Source organism: Equus caballus, chromosome 15, assembly GCF_041296265.1.
Source record: "Equus caballus isolate H_3958 breed thoroughbred chromosome 15, TB-T2T, whole genome shotgun sequence".
NCBI classification, from domain to species: Eukaryota; Metazoa; Chordata; class Mammalia; order Perissodactyla; family Equidae; genus Equus; species Equus caballus.
Genome location: NC_091698.1, coordinates 34536890 through 34560887, shown reverse-complemented (window position 1 = coordinate 34560887; position 23998 = coordinate 34536890). Strand labels below are relative to the sequence as shown.

The 23998-nt window shown below is 55.6% G+C and overlaps 1 protein-coding gene and 2 long non-coding RNA genes across 36 annotated transcripts; 2 read left to right on the top strand and 1 right to left on the bottom strand.

Moving 5' to 3' along the window:
- The first annotated feature begins 571 nt into the window (after nt 1-571).
- On the top strand, nt 572-6489 carry LOC138917649 (uncharacterized). Its single transcript, XR_011425955.1, has 3 exons — nt 572-773; nt 1188-1253; nt 3519-6489. It is a non-coding gene; the product is annotated as an uncharacterized lncRNA (long non-coding RNA).
- A 190-nt stretch (nt 6490-6679) lies between these two features.
- SH2D6 (SH2 domain containing 6) lies at nt 6680-23998 on the top strand. 34 transcript variants are annotated; one of them, XM_070235222.1, is made up of 17 exons: nt 6680-7033; nt 7144-7169; nt 7569-7603; nt 8037-8107; nt 8198-8330; nt 8927-8979; nt 9642-9702; nt 10597-10619; nt 11084-11144; nt 11526-11604; nt 11766-11796; nt 11905-11929; nt 12368-12423; nt 12574-12768; nt 12938-13096; nt 13706-13835; nt 14131-14319. In XM_070235222.1, exons 1-16 carry the CDS (start codon nt 7031-7033, stop codon nt 13820-13822), a joined length of 1128 nt encoding a protein of 375 aa, XP_070091323.1. In that variant the 5' UTR covers nt 6680-7030; the 3' UTR covers nt 13823-13835; nt 14131-14319. The 34 variants fall into 34 exon arrangements, with proteins under 34 accessions (XP_070091323.1, XP_070091327.1, XP_070091315.1 ...); XM_070235214.1 differs by lacking the exons at nt 7569-7603; nt 13706-13835; nt 14131-14319 and adding exons at nt 12112-12189; nt 16264-16318; nt 16504-16640; nt 17820-18318 and having other exon boundaries at nt 6902-7169; nt 12365-12423; XM_070235201.1 differs by adding an exon at nt 12112-12189 and having other exon boundaries at nt 6967-7033; nt 12365-12423; nt 13513-14319.
- LOC138917648 (uncharacterized) lies at nt 22173-23861 on the bottom strand. The gene is made up of 3 exons (XR_011425954.1): nt 23750-23861; nt 22964-23088; nt 22173-22834 (listed from the first exon to the last, which is right to left on the bottom strand). It is a non-coding gene; the product is annotated as an uncharacterized lncRNA (long non-coding RNA).

Here is a 23998-nt window from a genome sequence, read left to right as displayed (position 1 = left end):
CCGGGCTCAGAGCTGAAGAAGGAAGCCTAAAAGAGGAGTTGGGGGGTTGAGTAATGGGGGGATGGAGCTCCGGGCGGGGGGTGGGGGGAAGAGGAATAGATGCCCCCTCCCCCACTCAAGAAGGTAAATAAAGGAAAGGACCCGGTAGAGTGAGGGCAAGGTCGGTCAAAGGTACTCAGAGAAGAATCCATGGTACTCCATCTGCATCTAGACAAGGGGGTTGTTGCAGATAAACAGGAAAGGGCCTCAGGACAATGTGCTCAGCCTGGGTCTGGTGGTTGATGTCCACTGGGCAGGAAAGGAGCAAGCCATGGGCCTTTTCAGAGGAGAGAGACCAAGGATGTTTGCAGAGAGCTGGGGGGCTTTGAGCCGGCGGTGAAGAATGAGTAAGAGTTGCATATGCAGCTACAACAAATATTTTTTGAGAGGCTGCAATGTGCCAAGTGTGGGCCGGGCACTTGGAATTTGGCCGTGAACTGAACAGACACCCTCGCTGCCCATTTAGAGCGCCTACAGTCGAGTGGGAGTCTACAATCTAGATCTGAAATAAACCTGTAGATTGAATTATGGTGCGAGTCCTGAGAGTGGCCCGGGATAGGGGGGACAGACTGCCCTGGTTTGGGGCCCCTGCTGAGGTTCACTTAAGCTGTGACCTGAAGGAAGAGAGAGGAAAGAGACCAGGGTGTTCCAGAAGAAGAATGGCCAGTCCACAGCCCCAGATAAGAAGGAGCCTGTGTGTGACTAGAAAGGGATGAAAGAAGCCACGTAACATTGTAAGTGTCGGCAACCCCCTCCCTGGCCAACCTTACTCAGGTTCCCACATCCCAGGAAACCTCCTGGGCTCTTTCTGGGTGGAATCTGGACGGTGGGCTAATGGATCAAGTTTAAAGACAGCTAAAGAACTATGGAGATCTGCACAATAAGGAGCTGAGGTGGACGGGAGGGGTGTGGTCAGGGGCAGGACAGTGTGCTCACACCGTCTGGGAAGAGGGCATTGCCAGTTGCAGAGATGAGGAAAGTGGATTTTGGGAGAGTTGGTAAAACAAATTTATTTTTTTTAAATATACTTATAGGAGAGTCCTTTTTTCCTTTTTTTTTTTTGTTTTACTATACATTAAAAGTGCCGTCCCTCTTTGTTGTATTGTCTGAGGACTAAATTTCTTCCAACTGAAATTTCCCTGAGTCAGCAGGGTGCCGAATGGGCCACCTGGGGCCCCAGTCATGTTGGAACCACAGAGAGAAGCTGAGTGTGGGTGAGTCTGTGGGAAAATGGAGGGGCCGGGCTGGGGAAGTAGGTAAGGGACTGATCCTACACGGCAGCAAGAAGTGTTTGGTCTCCATGCAAGGAGCCACGGGGCGTCGCTCAAGGGTTTTAGGCAGAGCTGTGACATGACCAAATCTGTGGTGAGCAGTTTGCAAAAAAGGGCAGGGTGTGGGGGACAGAGGCCCATCGCCCTGGCGGGGGCAGAGGGAAGCAGGCTGGTGCCGGCTTGTGCACTTTACCCTGGAGGCCAGAGAAGGCCAACCTCAGCTTTCAGGCCCTGACCCTGAGCCTTGGAGAATCTGATGAAAGCAGAAAAAGGAAAACACAGAGACAAACTCCACAGCAAGCTCAGTATCCACTTTCAGGGGACGTAGAGGGAGGGTCTGTCACAAACCTCTCAAGCTACAGCAATAAATGATCATGCACCAGGGAGGCACAGGGGCTGGAGACTCTCTTTGGAAGCGTGTCTGTCCCTTCGCCCCTCTGTCTGTCAGCCCATCACAGCTGCCACCAGAGTCAGCTGAATCAGCAGGCCTGGGAGGCGCAGGGGCCTCTGCCAGCTTGTGCCAAACCAGCCCCAACATCCCCTTCATTCATCAGCCTAGGAGGGTCCCTTCCCTCCCTCCTGCCAACCACCTGCCTTCAAGATTGTCCCTGACATTCACTTTAACCCAACCAGAGACAGTGTTCAGTTGGCCCCAGCCCCCTTCTCTAGGAACTTCTTGGGCCTGTAATTTGACCACCTGCTCGGGTACAAATATCCTGAGGACTCGTTCTTCCTTACCCTCACGGGACCTTATTCTCCAGTCCCAGCTCTCCCCTCCCCGTCCCCTCGGGTTCAGGCCTGGCCCCATGCCACCACTTGGCCCTAACCTCAAGTTCAGAAAGTTCTCCTGGGGCTGGCCCGGTGGTGTAGTGGTTAAGTTCGTGTGCTCCACTTTGATGGCTGGGGTACACGGGTTCAGATCCCAGGGGCAGACTTGCACACCACTCATCAAGCCATGCTGCAGTGACATCCCGCATACAAAATAGAGGAAGATTGGTACAGATGTTAGCTCAGTGACAATCTTCCTCAAGCAAAAAGAGGAAGATTGGCAACAGATGTTAGCACAGTGACAATCTTCCTCACCAAAAAAAACCAAGTTCTCCTTTCCCTCTTTCTACCCCACCCTAGGCCCCTATAGATTCCCATTCCCCTGGAAGAGGAATCCTTGTATTATCAGCACCCTTTTGTCTTTCCCCACCTTTCCCCCTGCTTCCCTGGTGGAGGGAAACCTGGCTGTCCTGCGGTGGCCCCACACCACCCCCTCCCCTGGCCCCGCCTCCCACTCCCAGGGCCCCGCCCTCCCCTAGGACATCCTTCTCCCAGTGCTTCCTCATATTTGAGATCCAGGTCACCCCCCCCTTCCCTCTTCTTTTTTCTTTCTATCTATATTGACTAACTTTTTAAATTATAAAAATAGCTAATGCTTGTCATAAAAATGTCCCAAGAGTATAGACGTATAAAGCTATGGCACTTATTTCTACCTGGTCTCCCCTTCCCAGGAGACACCTATGGATGACCTCACGGTTTGGGCTTCTTGGCATCTGTGTGGTGATCCAAATGATGCTGCGATTTCATCTCTGAATTAGAGTTCTTGACTGGAACTCAGAGAAACTGACCCAGCTAGTTTAGGCTGAAAAACAATTTATAAAAATATTCTGTAGCTCCTTGCATCTCCAGGAGGGCCAGAGAACCAGGCGGGAACAAAATCCCAAAAGTCACGCCAAGCTGGCCTAATGGAGGCACGTCTGGGTACAGACACCACCGTTTGCCAACACGGCTGATCCGGGCCCTGGGTGGTGCCATAAGGGTCTCAGCCCCCTTGGCCTCTGGAAACAGGATATAACTGTCACCACCTCCCCAGGGTGGATGGCTCTTGGTGCCTGCTTCAGACTCAGTCTAGCGTGCGGGCATCTGACTGGCAGAATGCCTGTACCCCAGCTGCAAGGGAAGCTGGGAAGGCCTCATCTGGCTTCTGTGAATGGAAGCCAGGATTCATAAGGTAGAGAATGCCCCAAATGCAGAAAGTGCTCCACAGCCAGAAAGAATGGCAAATGTCCCCTCCTGTTCCCTAAGGAGTCGGGCCACCCACATCTCAGCATATGCCACACTCTCCCACCTCTGAGACCTCTGGCCACAGCCTGCTTATCTGTCCTCCTTCAGGTCCTCAGACCTTCCTCCTCACAATGCTTCCCACTTCCTTCTCACCAGGGATCCCAGCTAGACTTGCCCACCTTCTCTGTCTGCTGGCAACAACCACATCAACCACGGCACCACCACTTCAGGAAGAGCTGATGATTATCGTGCACACACACGCTATGTTTCATGTGTCGTCTTCTCAATCAACCCTCAGGAGCCCCCCACCAGGAGGAATGCCTTATTCATATCCCCGTTTACACGAGAGGAAACTGAAACCCAGAGAAACTGAACATCTCCTTGGGTTTGTCCTCTCCATCTCTCGTACTGGCCCCTTGAGGGCAGGGTCTGTGTCACCTTCCTTCTCTGCTGGGTCCCCTGTGTTCCCAACAAGCTAAAGGCTGTATGTGATTCTAAAAATGTCCTAGGAGTCATATCTTCTCAGCATGTTTCCTATAGAGCAGAGTTTCTCAAACTTGACTGATCATAAGATCCATCTAGGATGCTTGTTAATAATATAGATTCCCAGTTCCTTTCTGGAACATTCAATTCTTTTTTATTTTTATTTTTTGCTGAGGAAGATTAGCCCTAAGCTAACATCCATACCAATCTTCCTCCACTTTATATGTGGGGTGCCACCACGACATGGCTAATGAGTGGTGTAGGTCCACTCCTGAGATCCGAACCCACAAACCCGGGCTACTGAAGTGGAGCATGCAGAACTTAACCACTATGCCAGGGGGCGGGCCCCTGGAACATCCAATTCTTTAAAATCTCAGCAAAGGTCTGGGAATCTAAGACTTCTAACAAGTTCTCCAGTGAGTCTTATGATCACCAAATGGGGGAATGCCCCCCATTTGTTTGTTTTCTTAGGGCGGGTTTAGACAACCTTGGGCCTGTGACTTATGAGCTATTCTCATTGGAGATCAGTGGCTGAGATCTGGAAAATGTGGGGAGCCACTGTGTGCTGTGGCAGGACCTTGAAATAGGCACTCAGGTTCTGCCAGACAATGGGGCATTGAAACCTTCAAAATGGGAGTTTCCAGCAATTCTACTTCTAGGAATTCATCCCGAGGGAATTGCTATGGTTGTGCACAAAGCAATCCTGTGCCAAAGATGGAGAAAGAGGTTGTCCAAATCTGCCTGTGCAATTAGCAAGAAGCACAGTCCTGCAGGGCCAGCAGGGGTGAGACAAAGCCAGGAGGTGGCCTCCTTCCTTCCCCTTCTCCCTGACCTGTCCAGGCCACTGCCCGCACCCAGATGGCACAGATTCCATCCTCTGCCTGGGGCCCTTTCGCTCAGCCAGGCCCTGGCATTTGCCTATGCAAAACCCTGAACAGAGGAAGGAGTGGCTGAGATGAGTGTGGTATGGACTGGGAAACCCGCTCGGTTTGGGGTTTGCAGAGGAGTGGTGCCTGGAGCCTCCTGCTGACTTTGACCTGCTGACTCGGGTGCATAGGAGGTCCCCTTGGGTGAGGGAGGTTTCCCCCTGCCTTATGGTCCAAACGTGGAACAAAGGTCAGCTGGGGAGTGGAGGTCAAGGAGGAGACCCAGGTCCCTGACTTCAGGCCCAGACCGTATCTTTGTTTTTATTTGCCAGTTTGCCCCACTGCCCCAAATGCACTCCCTTTAAGCCACTCAATGACTTTTTGTAGCTTCTTCAGTGCCCTTGTGCCTCCAGGTCCCAGGATTCATCTCGTCTCCCTCTCTGAAGACTGTGGCCGACTCTAGCCATGGGGCTCTCTCCCCAGTGCCCCCAGCCCCATGGCCTCCAAAGCTGCAAGCCACAGCCTTCATTTCTTCAGTGAACGTCTTCAACAACCAGGACATCACCAAAGTAATAAACACAGGAAGTTATGGTGCCCTGGGAAGGTCTTACTTTCATGATTCTCGTCTGTGTCTCCTCCTTCCCTGGTTTAGAGTCAGACACCAGACACTGGCCCCTCTTTTTACCCCAGTGCTTCTCAGAAGTCAAAGTTCCAGAATTCACTTGGGGAACAGAGCATCTGGCAGTCGTGGGCTTCTTAAGGAAGCCCACGATTACTGATGTGCCTAACTCCATCACAGGAAAGGAGGGTCAGGACCCAATTCTAGATGAGGTACAGGATTACCCAGTGGTTAGTGCACAGGCTCGGGTTGGGCAAACCTTCAGTTGAATCCCACCTCCAACACTCACTAATTGCATGACCTTGGGAAAGCCACTCAATTTCTCAGAGCCTCAGTGCTATGGACTGAATTGTGTCCCCCCAAATGTTGAAGCCCTAACCCCTAATGTGACTGTATGTGGAGACAGGACCTTTAGGGGTGTAATTGAGGTTAAATGAGGTCATAAGGGTGGGGCCCTGATTCAGTATGACTGCTGTCCTTATAAGGGATCAGAGAGCTCTCTCTCCAGAAACCTCTCTCCCCATGCATGCACAGAGGGAAGGGCATGCGAGGACACAGCAAGAAGCAGACTGTCTGCACGCCAGGAACAGAGCTCTCCCCAGAAACCAACCCTGATGGCACCTTGATCTTGGACTTCTAGCCTCCAGAACTGTGAGGAAGTAAATTTCTGCTGTATAAGCCACGAGTCTGTGGTATTCTGTGATGGCAGCCCAAGCTGAAGGATGCACTCAGTTCCCTCATCTGAAAAGCAGAGCTAAAACTAGTACTTGCATTATGAGGCCATTATGAGCATCCATTGAGGAAATGTATGCATAAAGCCTGCCTGGTTAGTTTTCCCACAGCATCTTCAGCCCCTGGAACAGTGCCTGGCGTATAGTGGATGTTCAGTAAATACCTACTGAATGAATAAATACATCCATCAAGAAACGAAATACAGGGGCCGGTCCCGTGGCCGAGAGGTTAAGTTCGTGCACTCTGCTTTGGCGGCTCAGGGTTTTGCCGGTTCGGTTCGGATCCTGGGCGTGGACATGGCACCGCTCATCAGGCCACAGTGAGGCGGTGTCCCACATGCCACAACTAGAAGGACCCACAACTGGAATGTACAGCTATGTACTGGGGGGATCTGGGGAGTAAAAAAGCAGAAAAAAAAAAAAAGAAACGAAATACGAACGCATGTTTCTGAGCTTTTGTCTAACTTCCATCTCCTTGGTTATTGATCTCCACTCACCAGCAGACAGCAGGCATAAAGGGTTCAAGAAAAGTGTCTGCAAGGACAGCCTCCTGTTTTTAATTGGATCTGCCCAATAATGTCATGTCTTTGGTGAATCGGGAAAGAGCTTGGTCTGGCTGATTCAGAGGCGAGTTTGAGCCTCTGGGAGGAGGGGACATTGATAGGAGAGCTGAAGGAAGCCTTGAGCCTTGGTCCAGCTTTGCAGGCCTGGATGTGGAGGGAGAGCTCTTCCTCCTGTGGGGCAGAGGGGCTGGAGACTGCAGCTGTGGGAGGCAATGTGGGGGAAGCTGGGGGGAGTTGGGGCTGGGCCCTGGGAGTGGCATGGGTGAAGTCTGTCTGGGGCTGGAGGCCACAGCAGGCCCACCTTCCTGGTGCGAGATGCAAATGATGGGAACAATAGGGCCCCTGTCCCCAGGCCATTTGTGGCAGAGCCTTTGCTCCAGGGAGCCATAGTTCCTTCACCTCAGCCATGGTGAGACTTAGTTCTGGGGCACCCCAGGTGCACAGACCCAGGACTCTGGGCAAGGAGAGGCCTCTCAGCTGCACTGACACCCCTTTACTCTCCTCCCTGACTCTTTCCAGGACAAGCTCAGTGGGAGCAAGCCCCGGTGAGTACGCAGGCTCCTCTCTTTCCTTCTGCCCTCCTCTCTAGTCTCTACCTCACTGCCCCTTTCCTGGGCACAGCCATCCTTGGAGCTGTGCTGGCTGTCCCTGGGCCCTCCCCACCCACCCAGTGAGACAATTCATGTACCTCCACCCTGCTGTGTGCACTAGGGCTCCCCCACTACTGCCTTCCTGGGATACCCACTCATCCAGCTGTGCACCCACGGGCCCCAGCTCTGACCCCAGACTCTTCCACCTGCTGCCCTGGTCCCAGGCTGCTGTAACACAACTCCAGGGGGCACCACTCACATTGTCATGGATGCGAATGTCCTGGAGTTGTACAGTGTCTGGCTGACACAAACTCAAGGACCCCTTGGGCAGAGTTAACTAGAGTCTAATTGCAGGTTGGGGCCACCCCTTCCACCCCCTAGAGGTGTAGGTAAGTGACACAGTGGGCAAGAGGGGCCCAGCAGAATGGGGTCTCTCGCAACTTGAGTCTCCCCTGAGTGGCTCTGGACACTTCCTGCCCGTCACAGTCCAGCACTGCTAAGTCACTGGGGCCTAGCTGTTCTACCTGTGTTGGTCAGAATTGGGGGTGCCTGGCGTGGGGAGTGCATGGGGTGGGTGACTGGCAGAGGTAGAACAGGCAGCTAGTTGGGAGGCCCCCTTGTTTCCAAAATGCCTACCTCACTGGCCCTGCTGCAGGGTTGGAAAGGCCTGTCATGAATAGTTCCTTTGAGTCGAATGAAGCTTTGAGGCCCACAGTAAAAGTGCAGATGGTTTATTACACTGGGGAGAAAGAGTAAGTCATTGTGTTAGAGAAGGGGTGGGATGGGAGGAAATGAGGCCAGTCTCATCAGTCTTCTGTCCAGACTCCCCAGCTTGGAGAAAGGATGCCCCCCACTCATGTCCTCTGCCTGGCCCAGGGACCTGGAGATGCAACGTAAGTCCAACTGCTGAGCCTGGGGTCGGGGGAGGGGGGAAGCAGTGGCTACCACTGGTCCTGTATCTCTTCCATCCTCCGTATGCTCAGCATCCCTTCTGGAAAGCCCAAGAAGAGGAGGAAGAGGAGGAGGATAAATATGAGTTGCCCCCCTGTGAGGCTCTGCCCCTCAGTCTGGCCCCTGCCCACCTTCCTGGTGTGGAAGAGGACTCTTTGTACTTGGGTGAGGGCTGGGAAGTTGAGGCTGGGAGGTTGGCTGGTCGGGCAGGACAGGAGGGTACCCACAAGGGAAGAGGGCGCAGGCCTTGCCTCTTCTCCCTTGGTCTGCACTGGGGCCGTGAGGGGAGGCCTCAGCTGGCAGTCGCTGAGGCCTCTTGGCTGGGCAGAGAGAGAGGGATGGAGGAAAGGAGGGAGGGAGGAGGGAGAAAGGAAGAAGAGTGGGAAGGGGAGAGGAGCCTGGAGGGGCAGTGTAACCACGGCAACAGCAGTGAAAGCAGGAGGCCCAACACGGTCCCTGGGGCCTGGTGTTCTCCCTCTGAGATCCCAGCACAGCTCCAAGCAAGGGTGGGGGTGCTGGGAGAGCCCCGGCTGCCGCTGGCATCCCACCCCCACGGCTCCCAACTCGGCCAGGTGGGGGCAGGGAAGCTGGCCGCCTCCAGTTGCCATGGAGACAGGGCAGTCGGGAAGCCTGTGAGTGGGGAGGAGAGGGAGGGAGGGAAGGAGGGAGAGGAAGCAGAGGCTAGGTGGGGGGGGCGGGAGGAAAATGGAAACCTAGGTTGGAGGAACCCACGGACCCACAATGTTTGGGGTCTTTTCCAGATCACCCCCTGAGCCCATCCAAGTCACCACCACCGCAGCCTGAGCCCGAGATGGTGAACAGCCTCCCCATAAGTCCCCCCTCCCCCACCCGCCCCATGCCAGGCTCCCATTCCCCAATGAGTAAATCTGAGAGGCATCTCATTTGCAAGATTCCCCCACATCTGCATTCAAGAGGCCCCTGAAAAATTAGATGCGTCAGAAGCTGGAGCCCTGTTAACAGTCGCTCCTCCCACCTGCCTGGCCTGGTCCTTTCACCCTCTCCCCATCAGCATCACCCAGGACTTGCCATTCTCGCCTGAGCTGGGGGGCCGGGGAGGGGACAGGCTCGGCTGCCCCTCCCTGGACCCTGGGGCCTGAGGACCCCTCCCTGCCTAGACAGTGAAGAAAACCCTCATTCAGTTGCCAATCGCTGCCAGCTCTCATTGACGCCATGACCCGGTTTATGGGCTTTGAAATGTACCACTTTCATCATATATTTTATTGGAATAAAAAGAAACACAGGAGAGATTCACCACAAGGAGAGAGCCACAGAATGGAGGCAAAGAGACGAGTCGCCTCCTTTGTACATTAACTCTGCATTGTAGTGTTTTTTAAGCTGCCCACATGTACATACCCCATCACGTCCCACTCCACCATCCTTGCCATCCAATGCCTCCACTCCCCCTCCACACCCCGGCCCCACGCCGGTCTCCCTCACTGCCGATTGTGCCCACAGCTGAAGGCAGCACTGAGCCTGCAGGAGGCCGTGAAGCAGGGCTGGCCCGTGGGGAGGAGAGGTAACACCGGGATGTCCTATCTCTTTCCCAGGGCCCCCCACTCCCCACCCTGAGAAAGGGAGTCCTGGCCCCCACGGGGTAGACCAAGCTGCCTTACATTGGGCTCTCTGCCTGGTCACTGCACTCGCCCAGCTCTTCCTCACTTTTGCCTGCCGGTCCCCCCAAGGCAGGGACTGAGGCCTAGAGACATGAAATGCTTTGCCTGAGGTAACAGAGAAGCAGAGTCCCCAACCCCAGGGCCCGTCCTGCTCCTGCTGGGCTCTCTGGGTCAGGGGAGGGACACCCCAGGATGAAGAGGTCTGAAAGGCAGCCTACTCTGCCTGGAAGACCCTCCCTACTGAGACACATTTGAGTGTCATCCCTCATCCATGGGGCCCTTTGGCCACCAGTCTCTGATTCCATCCATGTCCTTATTGCCACCACTGTCCAGAGACTTTCCCCTATGGTAAGTGCCAGGGGGCCTGCGACCTTGGAACCCTGGAATGTTGGGACAGGGAGGGACCTCAGCCAGCACGTTTTCTGTCTGAAAGTGGCCCCAGGAGGGGCAGCCTCCTCTTGCCCAAGGTCAAACAGCTGACCTGAGGCACATTCATTTTTACTGTGCTCAGTGGCTGGTAAAACTTCGTGACCTTGAGGGCAGTTTTGATTTTGGGAACAGCCCAAGGTCATTTGGAGCCAAGCCTGGCAAATCAGTTGGGAGGTCAAGCCAGGCAACATCACGGGGGTTGTGAAGAAAGGTGATCGGGGGTGAGGTGGCTTCCTCCTGGGGCTTCAAAGGTGGCTCTGAGGGTCTCCTCAGGTAAGCCCGAGGATACTCCACTCTTCCCGCCTAAGTTTCACTGAATTCCTTTCTCCCTGCACTCATGGCTGGTGCTTCTCTCCTTTGCCTTCCAGAGCTGGGCGCACCGGCCAGAGTGGTGAGTGGCCCCTCAATTCCCACCTCAGACTCTAGGGTTCTGGCTAGGAGGCTGGCAGGGTTGGGGTGGGGCCGCCAAGGAGGGCCAGAAAATATTTCTGAAACCAAGGAAAAAGGCACAGAGCAGAGTCCCTCCCGTGTGCCACAGGCTCCTGGCAGGGGGTGAGACAGCTGTCCTGAGGATGTTGCCCAGGGCTACAGGGGAGGGCCCTGCTGGGATCTCCTCTTGGATGCCCACATTCTCTGAGAGCTGGGGCCTATGGGCACCTCTAAAGGGGAAGGTACTGATGCGGTGCTCCCTTCCAGGCAAAGGGGCAATTTTAATCATTCCAGAAAGGGGCTCCCAGAAAGAGGTCCACCTTGTGAGGGGGGAGTGAGGTGCCAATAGCCCCCTAGGTGATGGCTTCGCTCTCCCTCCCACTCACTGGTCAAACCCTTGGTCCCTTACACCCCTCCTTACCTTAGGTGCCAGGCCCTCCAAAGAAACCTGATGAGGACGTCTACCTGGAGTGTGAGCCCAATGCAGGTGAACGCCTCCCTCTGCCCCAGATCCATGCTGCCCTGAGGCCCATAGCTGCCCCAACGCCACATATTCTCCTGGCTCCATCTTCCTCCTTTGTCTTCTCTCGCCACCCCCACCAACACACATGTGCCTTCAGACCCCGCATGGACACCCATGCTTCCGCCTTTGGTCCAGGTTGACCCCCACTGAGCCTACAAGGAACAAGGGCTGTGTGGGTCTTCCCAGCTGTGTGGCCAGAAAGCACTGCCCCTGGTCTGAAGGACTCCCAGACAGCCTAGGCTGCAGAGAAGCGCGGGCCCTACAGCTGTCCTCAGCCCCTCCCTGGCCGGCATGGATTTCCTTGCCTGGTTCCCAGCCCAGCCCAGACTGCCCTCTCTGTTTTAGTCTCAGCCTTGACTCAGACTCTGAGCTCCCAAGTCCTGACGCCCCCAGTCCCTCTACCTAGGACATCAGTGGTGCCCAGGTGAGTACCCCACCAGTTGTGTACGTGTTTGTGTGTGTGTGAGAGAGAAATGGCTAACTCAGGCTTCCCCAGCCCTGGCTCAGCATCACCGGGTTCCCTGGGTTCTTTCTCTTGAAGGAGGTAAAGACCCTGAGCTCTGTTCCCCAATTTGCTCCCCACAGGCCCACTCCAGCCCCCCAGGAAGCTCGGAATGTAAGAGACTGGTGGTCAAGGGAGAAGGGAGCTGGGAGGGGAGGGTGGGGTTCAGGGGGGCAGGCCTGTAGGGCCAAGTTTCTCCTGACCAGACCTCCTTTGTCCCAGGGAGCAGCGAATGCCGCCTCTAAAGGTGAGTACAGGCAACTTCAGCATGAACCTCGGCAGTCTTGCCAGTGCCCCCCCACCCCACCCCCCAGCCACCGCCGCAGCCCTGCAAGTCCCCCTCCTAGCCTCTCTTGCCCCACTTTTCTGAGGGGTCCCTGCAGCTCTGACTCCAGCAGGCCTGAGGGGACCCCGGTGGGCATTTTCCAGGCTCTGCAGCAAAGCAGGAAACTCCCAGCCTGTACCTGGAGATCATCCCTCATTCAGAGGTCACGTGTGGCCTAGCTGGTGGGTCCTCTTGGAGCCCAAGACCTGGAGAGGAGGGGTGAAGCACTGGGTGCCCTGCTTTGGGCTTCAGGCCTAGGCACACCCCCGTGCAACCTCCCCCACCCCTGCAGCTGGGCCCCAAGCCTCCTTTGCTTAATCCCCTCCTGGCCCCAGCTCTGTAATCCACTTCTTCCAGCAGGAAGGAGAGCCTCTCTTTCCTCTGTAGCCCCCACCTGGAGCACCTCAGCTGCTGAGGTGAGGAGGGCTGGGAGAGGACTGGGGGACGAGGCCTTCTGGGAACTCTCTTAGGCTGGTGTCCACCCCTGCAAGGGACACGTGGTGAACGTGTGTGTGCCACCCCGTGCTGGGCACAGGCATGGACACATCTTCGCTCTGCTTGCACAGACTCAGTCTGGGGAAGGCGGACATGAACACAGATCACTGCAACCGGGGTTGTGTGCTCCCAGCCCCCCGCCATGCCCTGGCACATCTCCGAGCAGCTGTGGGGTATTCCAGGACGGCAGCCTGCTGGGTCAGCCTTGGTACTCGGGGAACTGTGACCGTCATGCTGTTGAGAGTGCCCTGCTCCGATTCCAAAAGGTGGGCAACCACAGACCCCCTGGGCCTTCTCAGAAACCCTTTCTGCTCCTGGGCTGTGGCTGGCAGAGCAGGCGGGGGCAGGAGAGCAAGGAGGGGGTCTGGCATCATGGGTCAGGGCTGCAGGTGGACAGCTGGAAGATGAAGCTGATGGATGGGGTCTCCTCCACAGGACGGGGCCTACACCGTGCGCCCCAGCTCAGGGCCTCATGGCTCCCAGCCCTTCACCCTGGCAGTGCTTCTCCACGGTCGGGTCTTCAACATTCCCATCCGGCAGCTGGATGGTGGGCGCCACTATGCCCTGGGCCGGGAGGGCAAGAACCACGAGGAGGTGCGTGCTGGAGGAGATACCTGGCCCCAGTCAGGAGCATGTGCCTGGGGAAAACCCACATTTATATTTTTCTGGAGTGGGTGGAAATGACAGTGGCCAGTGACCTGAATTCTTTCCCAGAGGTCCGCCTTCCTCTGGGGGAGGCACCTCCTCCTGCACAGCTCAGTCTGCACAGGGCCCAGGTCGGGGCATTCGTACCTATAGTGAACCCAGCTAGGAGGAGGGCAGGGCCCAGGTAGTCCAGACTCCTGTCTGTGCCAAGGACTCAACTTTGTACCCAGCATTTGCTGGGCTGCCAACTAGAGACAGTGACCCAGCACTTGGTTCCCCATGTTGGAGGACTGCGGCAGACACGTCCCCACAGTTCTTTCCATCCAGCCTTGGAAATATGAGTCTGGCCAATAACATGCCCACAGGTGCAGTCACAGGAAGGCTGCCTGAGGCCTGGAACTGGGCAGCAGAATGGCAGTGGAGCTTCGTGGGGCAAACAGGAAGGGAAATATTTAGGAAAATGTCAACGAGCCCCCTCGCCGAGCCCACAGTTCCCTCAGGAAGCTTCTCCGGGCACGAGGCTCAAGGGACTCACTGACGCCCTGCCTCCCTGTCCAGCTCTTCTCCTCTGTGGCCGCCATTATCCAGCACTACATGCAGCAGCCCCTGCCCCTCGTGGACAGACACAGCGGCAGCCGGCAGCTCACCTGCCTGCTCTTCCCCACCAAGCCCTGACACCACAGCGGAAGTACACACCCACCTCTGGCCCCATAGTTTGCTCCTTGTCCCGTTTACCTTGGGCTGTCTCCCAGGTCTCCACCCCTCCAGGCCCTCCCTGTCCCTTGCCCCAGTCCCTGCAGGCCCTGATGAGAGGCATCGGGAAAGGTTGCCCAGAAACAGAAAGGGCCTCGGAGATCCCACCCCATGTTCACCCCGAGCCTGGCAGTGCCACTCGCTGCTGCATCTCCAAGGCTGGGGAGCAGGGGTCAGGCAGGGCCCCCATTCCCAGCCCCCAGGAATGGCTGTGTCTGCCCATTTACTAGGGCCTCCCAAGCTGCTCTGGATGAAGTCCTCTTCCGGGAAGCTGAGCCTCAGGGGAACAGCACAGGCACTGCTTGGACACAAAGAGAATCCTCTCGCATCCTCTTGGTAGCATAACACACAGCTAGCATCTGGGAAGGACTTGGTCGCCCTGCACAAAGTTCGCTTTCAATAAATATTTGTTGACTGAATTCTTGAATCTGCTGAGCAAAGCAGAAATGGCCTCCATGAGGCTCCAAGGCGCTCAAGTGTCTCAGGGCACAGACTGGGCCTGGGAGTGATGGAGCCGTGGTGGCCAGGCCAGGCCAGGCAGGGCCAGCCCCATTTCTGCCCAGTGACTGGGTTTTTTGCCCTTAGATGGTGGAGGTCAGCCCCGGGGGGGCCGGTTTTTGTTTTGTTTTGTTTTGTTTTGTTTGGGAGGGTGGGGGGGTCGGAGAGGCTCAGGCTGTCTCTGCCATCCCATTAAATGATGACAATGGAACGAAGGATTTGTCACCCCCCGTTTACCGTCCAGTGCTCCCCCAGTGAGGCAGAGCCTGAGTTTGCTCACTTGGTGTCGTCTAGCGTACACGAGACAGGCAGACCCCGGGAAACAACTAGGTATTGGCCGCGCCAGTGCGAGGATCAGAAGCTGTGGAAACCTCAGCAGGAGAGGACTAGAGGCCATCGGAGCAGCGCGGCCTGACAGGGCGTGGCCCAGGAGGCCCAGCCGAGGCGGGCGGGTCCTAGATCGACGCGCGGCCTGCGGCCTGCGGGGGGGCGGGGCCAGGCCGAGGGGCGGGGGCGTCCCCGGGCCCTGGCGCGGCGCCTGGAGCTCCTGCTGCTGGAAGCGCCATGTGACCGTGACTCTGCACAAGCCGGGAACGCGGAGAAACAAAGGGCGGCTCAGCGGCCACCGGGCGCTCAGGCTGGCACGGAGGGCCCGGCCCCAACCCCAACCGGGGCCCCGCACTCTTGTCCCTACGGACCCTCGGTGCCCAGGGCGAGCAGGGAGGCGCCGGATCCTGCTGAGGCCCGGGGCGGGGAGCGCGGCCTCCCAGGGAGCTGGGGAGGGAGGGCAGGCCTGAGGACGCTGAAATGCAAGTGCGAGGCGGGGTGGGCGATGTCGGGTCCGGGCTGGGCCGTGGAGTGTTGCAGGTTCCTTCCTCACGGCTGGCTCTGGCAAATGACCCTCCCTGAACCTCTGTTTCTGTAATAGAGGTGAAGATAATCGTCCCCACGCAATTATCCTAGGGTTAGGAGGCTTAAGGGAGGCGTCCCATGTAGAGCGGTGAGGACAGCACAGGGTTGTCGGGCCGCATTCTAGCTCCTCTCCCACATAAACATGCACAGGATTTCGGGTCACTGAGCTGCCACTTTCCAGTCACAGCAGGGATGTAGTTCCGGCCAGAGCACCAGGAAGAGGAGCAGGATGGGGCAGCTGGCACAGGGCGGAGCCAGGGTGGGCACCGCTGCGTATATGGAGAGGGGATTAGCACTGGGGCTCTAGCAGAAGCGGGGAGATAGGAAATCCCAAGACAGCCTGGTTATCCGGCCCTGGCTCTCTCCCGGCCCTGGATGGGAGTGGCTTGTCTCCTAGTCACTTTCCCCAGCCCAGGGGGAACAAAGGGGCTGGAGAGGGTGGGGGCCCACCTTGGAGTGGGCCTCAGGGTACATTGAGACTCCTGCCTCCGCACCAGATTTGCAGGTTTGACTTCTCCTGAGGAAGCCTCCACCCTATGGCCACAAGGCCCTAGGGCCTGTATTTACAGAGTTCTGAATTTACCTGGCCCTAAAACCACGTGGCCTGTGCATGCATAATAGAGGCCACAGCACAGAGCTCTTGAGGTAGTGGCCCAGTGGGGACTCTGGGCTTGGTCCCAGCTGGGGGACTGACGTTAAGGATCTAGCCTCCGTTCCTTCCCTGCCTGGGGAAAAAGAGAAGAGGAGCAGTCCAGGCACTGGCGACAGCCTGTAATAAGAGGCCCTGAGTGCCACCAAGAGCATGGTTGGAGAGTGACTCAGCCTCGTTGGTGCCTCCTCAGCATGCAGGTCTGTGTTCAGATGTCCCCTTTTCCAGGAAGCCTGCTCTCTCCCCCAGCCCGGCCTCCTCAGTCACTTAGGACACCACCTAGCGATTGCCTTTCCACCCTCAGGACAGGACCAACTGCTGCTACTGCCCACTATTGTGTATCCAGGACCTGGAATACGGTAGGTGCCAAGTATTTGTTGAAAGAGTCATTGAATAGGTTGAGTTCGCCCTGGATTCCTCTAAAGCTGATAACAGTCCTTGATCAGGGCTTCCTTTGTAAGAGAACAGTCCAACCCAGTGCTGTCCAATAGAACTTTCTGTGATGATAGGAACATTCTTTTTTTTTTTCTTCTTTTTTTTTGAGGAAGATTAGCCCTAGCTAATCACCAACTGGGGGATCAAGTGCTGGAGAAATGCCATTTGGTGAAGAAGCCCATGGATTGCCAAGAGTGGTTTGCCTGTCTCCAATGGCCCGGAAGGACCTATAGGGTGAAGTGTGAGGTGGGGAAGGGCGTGAATGTCGTGGCTACCCCCAGACAAGACCCCACCCGCCGGGGCTCTGAGTGTGCTCGATGCAACCGTCCAGCAAGCTTTCTGCTTTGGTTTCTAAAGAGTTAGGCTGACTGCCACAAAAACATGGGCTCTGGAGTCCCAAGGACCCAGGTTTGAATCTGGCTCCGTCACTCACTACCTGTGTGGCCCTAACCGTGGTCTCTTTACTTTTAAAATGGAGCTAATGATACCTGCTTCTTAGAGTTGTTGTGAGAATGAGAAATTGTATATGTACGTGACATGTACTTAGCCTAACACAGAGCCTGGCATATAGTAGAGCCGAATGATTGGTTCCTAATGACAGTCCTGACTGTGGAGAGGCAGAGCCTGGTGCTGGCCCTCCCTGCAGGCTCCATTCTCAGGGGCTCCCTCTGATCTGGGCTTCTCCAGCACCCCTCTGCCACGTGACCTTCAGGCATTGTAGGCACCGTCATTATTTTCTCTGCCCACCTGGGTTTCCCATCCCCCTCCTCCTGGTAACACAGCCCACTTTCCCCACCATGGGACCAGGTGTGTGAACTAGGTCTGGCTGGGACCACAACAGGCCCACTCAAAGCCTTCTCTGAGATGGATATGTTGATGTGGAGAGAGAGAAGCCCTCTTTTCAAATCTTTGCCAATGGCCACGTGCCCCACCACGGCGACAGAGCCTGCGTACAGAGGTCAGGCAAAGACAAGGAGAAAAACCATCCTGGCTTTCCCCATAGTGCCTCTCTCAGCTGCGTGAGCTAGAAATTTCCTTTTTGGTGTAAGCTAGTGGCAATATGGCTTCTGATATTTGTAAAGAAGACTCCTGCTTGGTACAGGCACTTGTGTCCTTGGAATTTGGGGACATAAGGAATTTGTCTGAAGTACAGAGCAGTTAGTGGTAGAACCAGAATTCAGGCTTGTTTGGCTGGCTGTCTATTCACCATAAACTATACCACACCTTCCACACATCATTCACAAGTTCTTTATCGAGTGCATGCTATGTGCCAGACGCCAAACTCACCTCCCACTCCTCCTTCCACAGCTACTGAAGTCCCCATGCCCTCATTCACTCCCAGTCTTTAAGGACCCTAAGTCAGGAGACATAAAAAACTGCCCTTCTCCACCAGGATAGGGCCCAGCACACTCACTGTCTTCCCAGAATCGGTACTTCAAGAATCCTCCTCAAATACGAAGGATGTGAGAGGAGCCAGCCGCTACCTGCCTACCGCAGTCTGCTCAGCGTGGAGTAAGTCCAGCCCCGGCCCCTGGAGGAGTTCCTGCCTGTGTCCCACTCTGAGTGACTGCGATCCTGTGGCCCTTGTGGCTGCAGTGACGATTTATGGGGATACTGAGGTCATCTTCAAAGTGCTTTTGATCTAAATTCTCCCAGATGTACCCTTTCTTTACCTTGCAAATCTGGTTGAGGAGAGAGAGGGCGTTGGGAGCAGAAGGACTTCGGGACAGTGATTTCCAAATCTGGTCCTCAGAATACCGATGGACCATGATGATGACGTCACCAGTCGGTGACAAAAAAGGAGAAAAGCACAAACTGTGGACTGAGCTTTTCCTGAAGCAAAATTATTTCATTTAAAGGACCATCCTTTAAAGGGAAATCAAGTTCTTCCTCCTTTTTTGGTATTAAACTATACTTTCTTTCAGGTCACTTGATTTTGCTGGGCCTCACCTATAAAATGGGGTGAGAGGGGCAGGGGATTGGCCTAGATAATTTACAAGGGCTTTTCAACTCCAGTATTCCAAGATCCTTGGGGCTCTGGGGCCAGTATCCCCGCCCGGGATTGTGTCTCTCACACCCTCTACCTCCCCCGCATATACCCACCCGACCCTCCCTGCTCAGCCACATAACGTTTGCGCTCTCCGCTGAGCTCGCCTATGTGCTCCCTGGGGAGAGGCGCCCCCTCCACAGTGGACTCTGGATTAAACGATAATCCAGGAGATACAGTTTAGAAAAGGCAGGCGTGGGTTTCGAATAGCAGAATGTTTGTCCCCAGATAATGAGTGGATCAAGCTCAGCCTCCCTGCGGGCCTGGAAGTTAGAAGGACAGAAAGTCATAGACCGGGAGCAAAACCCAGAGAACAGATATCCAGGGGGGGCTGGGTCGGGGGAGAGCCTGGAAAGAGATGGAAGTTCTGGCTGAAGAAGGATATCCTGGACTCCTACAACACCTGGGCTGGGGAGGCCCAGGCCATCTGGTCCTGTCTTTTCATGTCATAGATAAGGACATGAAGGCTCAGGGAGGCAGAGGGGTCTGTGACTGGGGGATGGGGTATACATTTTTTTTTTAAGATTTTATTTTTCTTTTTCTCCCCGAAGCCCCCCGGTACGTAGTTGTGTATTTTTCGTAGTGAGTCCTTTCAATTGTGGCATGTGGGATGCCGCTTCAGCATGGCTTGACGAGTGGTGCCATGTCCGCTCCCAGGATTCAAACCGGCAAAACCCTGGGCCCCCCAAGCAGAGCGTTCGAAGTTAACCACTCGGCCACAGGGCCAGCCCCTGGGGTATACATCTTTTTCACTAGCACCCTGGAAAGGGTCTAGCCTGGAGGTGGAAAGGGATTAAGGGAGAGAGACTTGGAAACTGAGTCCAGGAGAGGCCAGAGCACTAAGTGAGGGCTGCCCCAGGCCCCTCATGAGCCTTGTAGCCCTGCTGCCCAGCCTGCTTGCTCTGCTCTGGCCCCTTCTCCGGTCGCCTTTCCTTTGCCCTCAGCTCAGCTCTCAGGACATCAGAGACAGCCGGCCTGATGGGATTGGAGCAGGAAGCTGGCAAGAGAGCCAGAGAGGGAGGAGGGTTGGGGGGGTGCCCTGCTGAGCACCCCTCAACTCCACATGCCCTTGTTGAGAAGCTCCAGGAAGAGGGGAGAGGAAGGGGAGCTGTCATTGCACGAACACGTAGACCAGACTCCTCTCCCCCACGCACACACTTCTGCGCTCCAAGCGGATCCAGGGACCGGGAGGTGCAGGCGGCTCTCACGGATGCTCTTAATCCTAAACACGGGGGCTGGGCCCTGTGGAGAACGGCAGGGTCAGGAGGCCCTCTGTGAACCTCCTGTCACCTTCAACGCTGAGTCAAATCGTTAATAAATCAAGCATGAGGTGAAAGGCCACATCAGAAGTCTCCCTAATACACTTGCTGCCCGCGCCTGTAGCTGCAGCTGTTGGTGGAAGGTCGTTTTTATTTATTTATTTATTTATTTTTAAAGATTTTATTTTTTTCCTTTTTCTCCCCAAAGACCCCCGGTACATAGTTGCATATTCTTCATTGTGGGTCCTTCTAGTTGTGGCGTGTGGGATGCTGCCTCAGCGTGGTTTGATGAGCAGTGCCATGTCCGTGCCCAGGATTCGAACTAACGAAACACTGGGCCGCCTGCAGCGGAACGCGCGAACTTAACCACTCGGCCACGGGGCCAGCCCCATGGAAGGTCATTTTTAAAGCAACGATGTCAGGGGCCAGAGAGGAACCCAGCCCAAAGTCCCCAAATCTACCTGGTAGATGCCACCAACTTCAGGAAGGCTTCCGGCAAGGAGACCTTGGGCAGGCTGGGTGATGCCCCAGTGCCCTCGGCTGTGCCTGCCCTTGATCACCAGGCTGTTCACTGCCTGGGAAGCTGGGAGCTGGGGCACCTGGATGGTCTGGAAATGGAGGGCCTGTGGAGCCCCATGCTTGCCTGCTCCTCCCTGCCACCCTCTCCCTGAGAGCAAGAGGCAAGGCCAGGAGGCTCCTGGGAGCCTAATTCCCAGGGCCTGGCAGCCAGCTCTGTAGCTGATGCAAGGCCAGGGACGGGTGAGCTCAGTCTGTCTCCGGCACGTGGAGCTTCTTGCATCCTAGAAAACATACCCATTCATTCCTGTCTGCTTCAGCCCTCCTAGGTCTCTGGCTCCATTCTTCTGGAAGCAGAGCAGGGCCGCGTAAGGCTCTGGGAGCAAGCCTTGCTTGGTGCTAGGGCAGCACTGAGCATTTTGGAGTCAACCCCACTCCCCTGCACAGGCAGCCTTTGAACAGTACTGGGACTCGGAGCCCTGCCTCCAGGGGGCCTGTCCAGTGGAAATGGAGAACCTGGGTACCCCTTGGCCCTCAGGCTCTATCCATGCCAGCCCACTTCTCCTTCAGGGAGAGGTCAGACAGCCCTGGCAAGTCTCTTATCCCATTAGAAGGATGGACTTTCTTCCACCTGCCTCCACCTCTTAGTCTTGATGCCCACGCCCCAGGTAGGAATGCCAGGGCCCTACCACCCTCTCAAGGACCCTCGAGGCATCATCAGCTCAGGATGAGGATTCATTCGGCAGCTATTTACTAAGAGCTCGGTAATAATCACATAACATGTAATAGCACAACGCGGATAACGTGTGTGCCTCAAAATGCTTTCATGATTAATTAGTGCTTCAAGGGATCCTAGTCACAGTGCTGTGACGTAGGGAGGCCCTCGATGAAGAAGCTAAGGCCCAGAGAGTTTAAGTGGCAGAACCGGAAGTCCTGCCCGCAGGGTCTTCTTGCCGGCAAGCGCCTGAGTGGGAAGCAGGCTTCGAGAGGCAGGCTTGCTTGTCACTGGAGACCCATTTAGACAGAGGAACTTTTCTCCTGGGGAAGGAGGAGCAGGTGGAGGAGGCTGGGAGAAGAGGACTTGTGGATTTGGGGTAGAGGCATGCTGGGGGCCAGGCCTGTCTGGGAAGGCCTGGAGAGGTTCTGGGGGCACTGAGATCCGGAAGGGAGGGTACTCAGAGCACTGGAGTTGCAGCTCCTGCCCTTCAGCTGCTCACTCAGACAAAGGCTCATTGGTCACGCCAACCTCAGGCTAGTTCCCGCTGGGTTGTGGCTGCTGCCTGGGGGCTGAGGCAGGCTTCAGGACTGGCCTCTCCAATTCTGGCCCGGGACCAGTGGCAGTGGCCATTACTGGCGTCCCTGTTGATACCAGCATTGAATGAAGCCGTCTTTGTCACCTGCCCCATCTACCTTGGGTCTACCCTTCCCCCTCGGCCGTGCTTGACCCTCTCTGGGTGGCTGTCTGCACATCTTCATGACCTTCGCCCACTCTCTCAGCAGTTCTTGTTGCTGACGCAACTTCTGAGGCTGGTGAGCTGAGGCTGCCCAGGCTCGCAGGCAGGTGAGCACACAGTGCCCTGTTCTGGAGGGTACAGCCTGTGCCAACCACACCCGCCCCTCCCTGACTCGGGCTCTCAGGCCTGGCGGGGAGATCTGTGATGGAGCTGGAGGTGAAGAGGGAGCAGCTGTGCCCTTCTCATTGGAAGGACTCAGAGATGAGACACACAGCTCCGGGGGCCACACGAGGCCCAGCCTGCACGGTGCTCTGAGCCCTCTTGTCTCCTCTCCTCTCCTTCACCGACCCCTCACGGTCAGAGAAGAGGAATCTGGAGGAGAAAACCCAATGCAAAGCCAGCTCCTGGCTCTGCCCCAACCCTGAACCAATCCCTGGAACCACTAGCATCCCTCCTGTGTTTATTTATCTTTTATTAGATATTACAATCACATGAGATTAAATTAAAAATGTATAAAAGAGTTTAATGCAGAGAAAACAAACACCCCTCCCACGCCTTTCACTCAATTGCCCGGCTCTCCTCCCCAGGGAAAAGCAGTGTTACCAGTTTCTTGTGTTTCTTTACAGAGATAGGCTAGACTAACCATTGGATTTTTGATTATCAAATCTCACATAGCAAGGTCACATCTTGCTTAACTTTTCAGCTTGGGATGAGGAGGGATAAAGTCCCCTGCTCTGAGCATTCCTTAAGAAGGGACAGGAAGTGGGCAGAGAGAAACCTCCCACGGCAGGCCCACGTTCCAGTTCTCTCTCCTCTGCAGGACCCTCCACCTGTCACTTCATTCACCACGCAAGGCCTAAATGAAAAAGGACAGATGGCATTGACCTCATTTCTTAGACAGGGAAGCTGAGGAGCCAAGATGTTAAGGAGACTCAAGGTCACACAGCAGGCTGGGGCACCTCAGTTTTTCTATACCCTCACCCCACCTCCCTAATATCTTCTCTTCATCTTCTAAATGGCCTCGAGTTCTTAAATATATTATTGTCACAATTAGACTATGGACATCTCAAGGGCAGTGTCAAGGACTCTCTTCTTTGTCACCCCTCTGAGCTGGACTCTGAGCTGGGCCCCATGCAGCCTCTTGGCGGTGGTCAACGACGTCGCCTGAATCAAGTAAGAAAAGCAGAGGGTGTGTTGTTCTTCTAGAGGCACCCACCCCAAGGCCCTGAAGTTTGCTACCGGGACACACACACATCCCTCACCACCCAGCTCACCGACCTCCAGGCCCTGCACCTCATTAGTTCTTTTCCTGCACATTTGGCTCAGTTAATGCCCCTGCTCAGAAGGCCATGGCCGTGGGTTGGCTCCACAGGGGCGGAATCATCCTTGGGCGAAACATTCTGTTCCTTGCCTGTGAACTGTACAGAGTGTTGCAAATTACAACTGGGTGACAAAAGAGACTGCCCCTCTGTGAAATACAAAGCACACAGTTCCCTGGCTGAAGGGGGTGACTTCCTCTGCGATCCCCTGCTCCTCCTAATTCCTCCCCATCCCCACCTCTGTGAGCCCTGGTCCATCCTCCTGTTTTGTCTTTGATGTAAAGGCTCCCTTCGGTAAAGCAGGTCTCTCTCTAAAGCTCACAGAGTACCCAGGATGATTAGGTTCTCAGACAGCAGGGTAATAAGAAGGGACAGTGGCTTCAGAAGGCACGAGCTGTGCCTGTTTAGTGATGCAGCAGGAACAAGGAGGAGACTTGATTTATTTCAGAGAACAGAAAGTGTCTGCGGTGGCTGTTTGGCGATTTCAGGTTCAGTTCTAGAGTGGGTGTGAAGCTGTCGGTGGGGTGAGGGGCCCTGGGGAGGGCAGGGCTGGCAGGGAGGCCTGTGAACCGGAGGGGCTGCTGACTTGAGAGGACTGGAAAGCCATGCTGCTGCGGGGAGAACAGGTGGAACAGGCTGGAATCAGAGAGGGGATTCCTGTGCAAGGAGAAGGGTGAGGGGTTGGCGAACCTAAGGTGAGGCAGCTCAGGGGCCACAGAGAAGGAATCTGGATGCTCCACCTAAAGATCAGTGTACTCACAAGAGAACTCGTCTGCTCCAACAGCTGGCTCCACTTCCTGCTTCCTCATTCTGCTCAAGGTGTCACCATGCTTACGGTCGAGGACACCGATCTGGGCCCGGGATCTCACCTGACTCTCTCCAGGCTCCCCAAGGACCAAAGCTCTATTGTGGGATCAAGGCCCCATCTGCCTTCCTGGAGTTCCAACCATGGCCTGCTGCCAAGTCCTGCTCCCCACCACCCTCCATTGCCTTGTTCCCCCTGGATTTC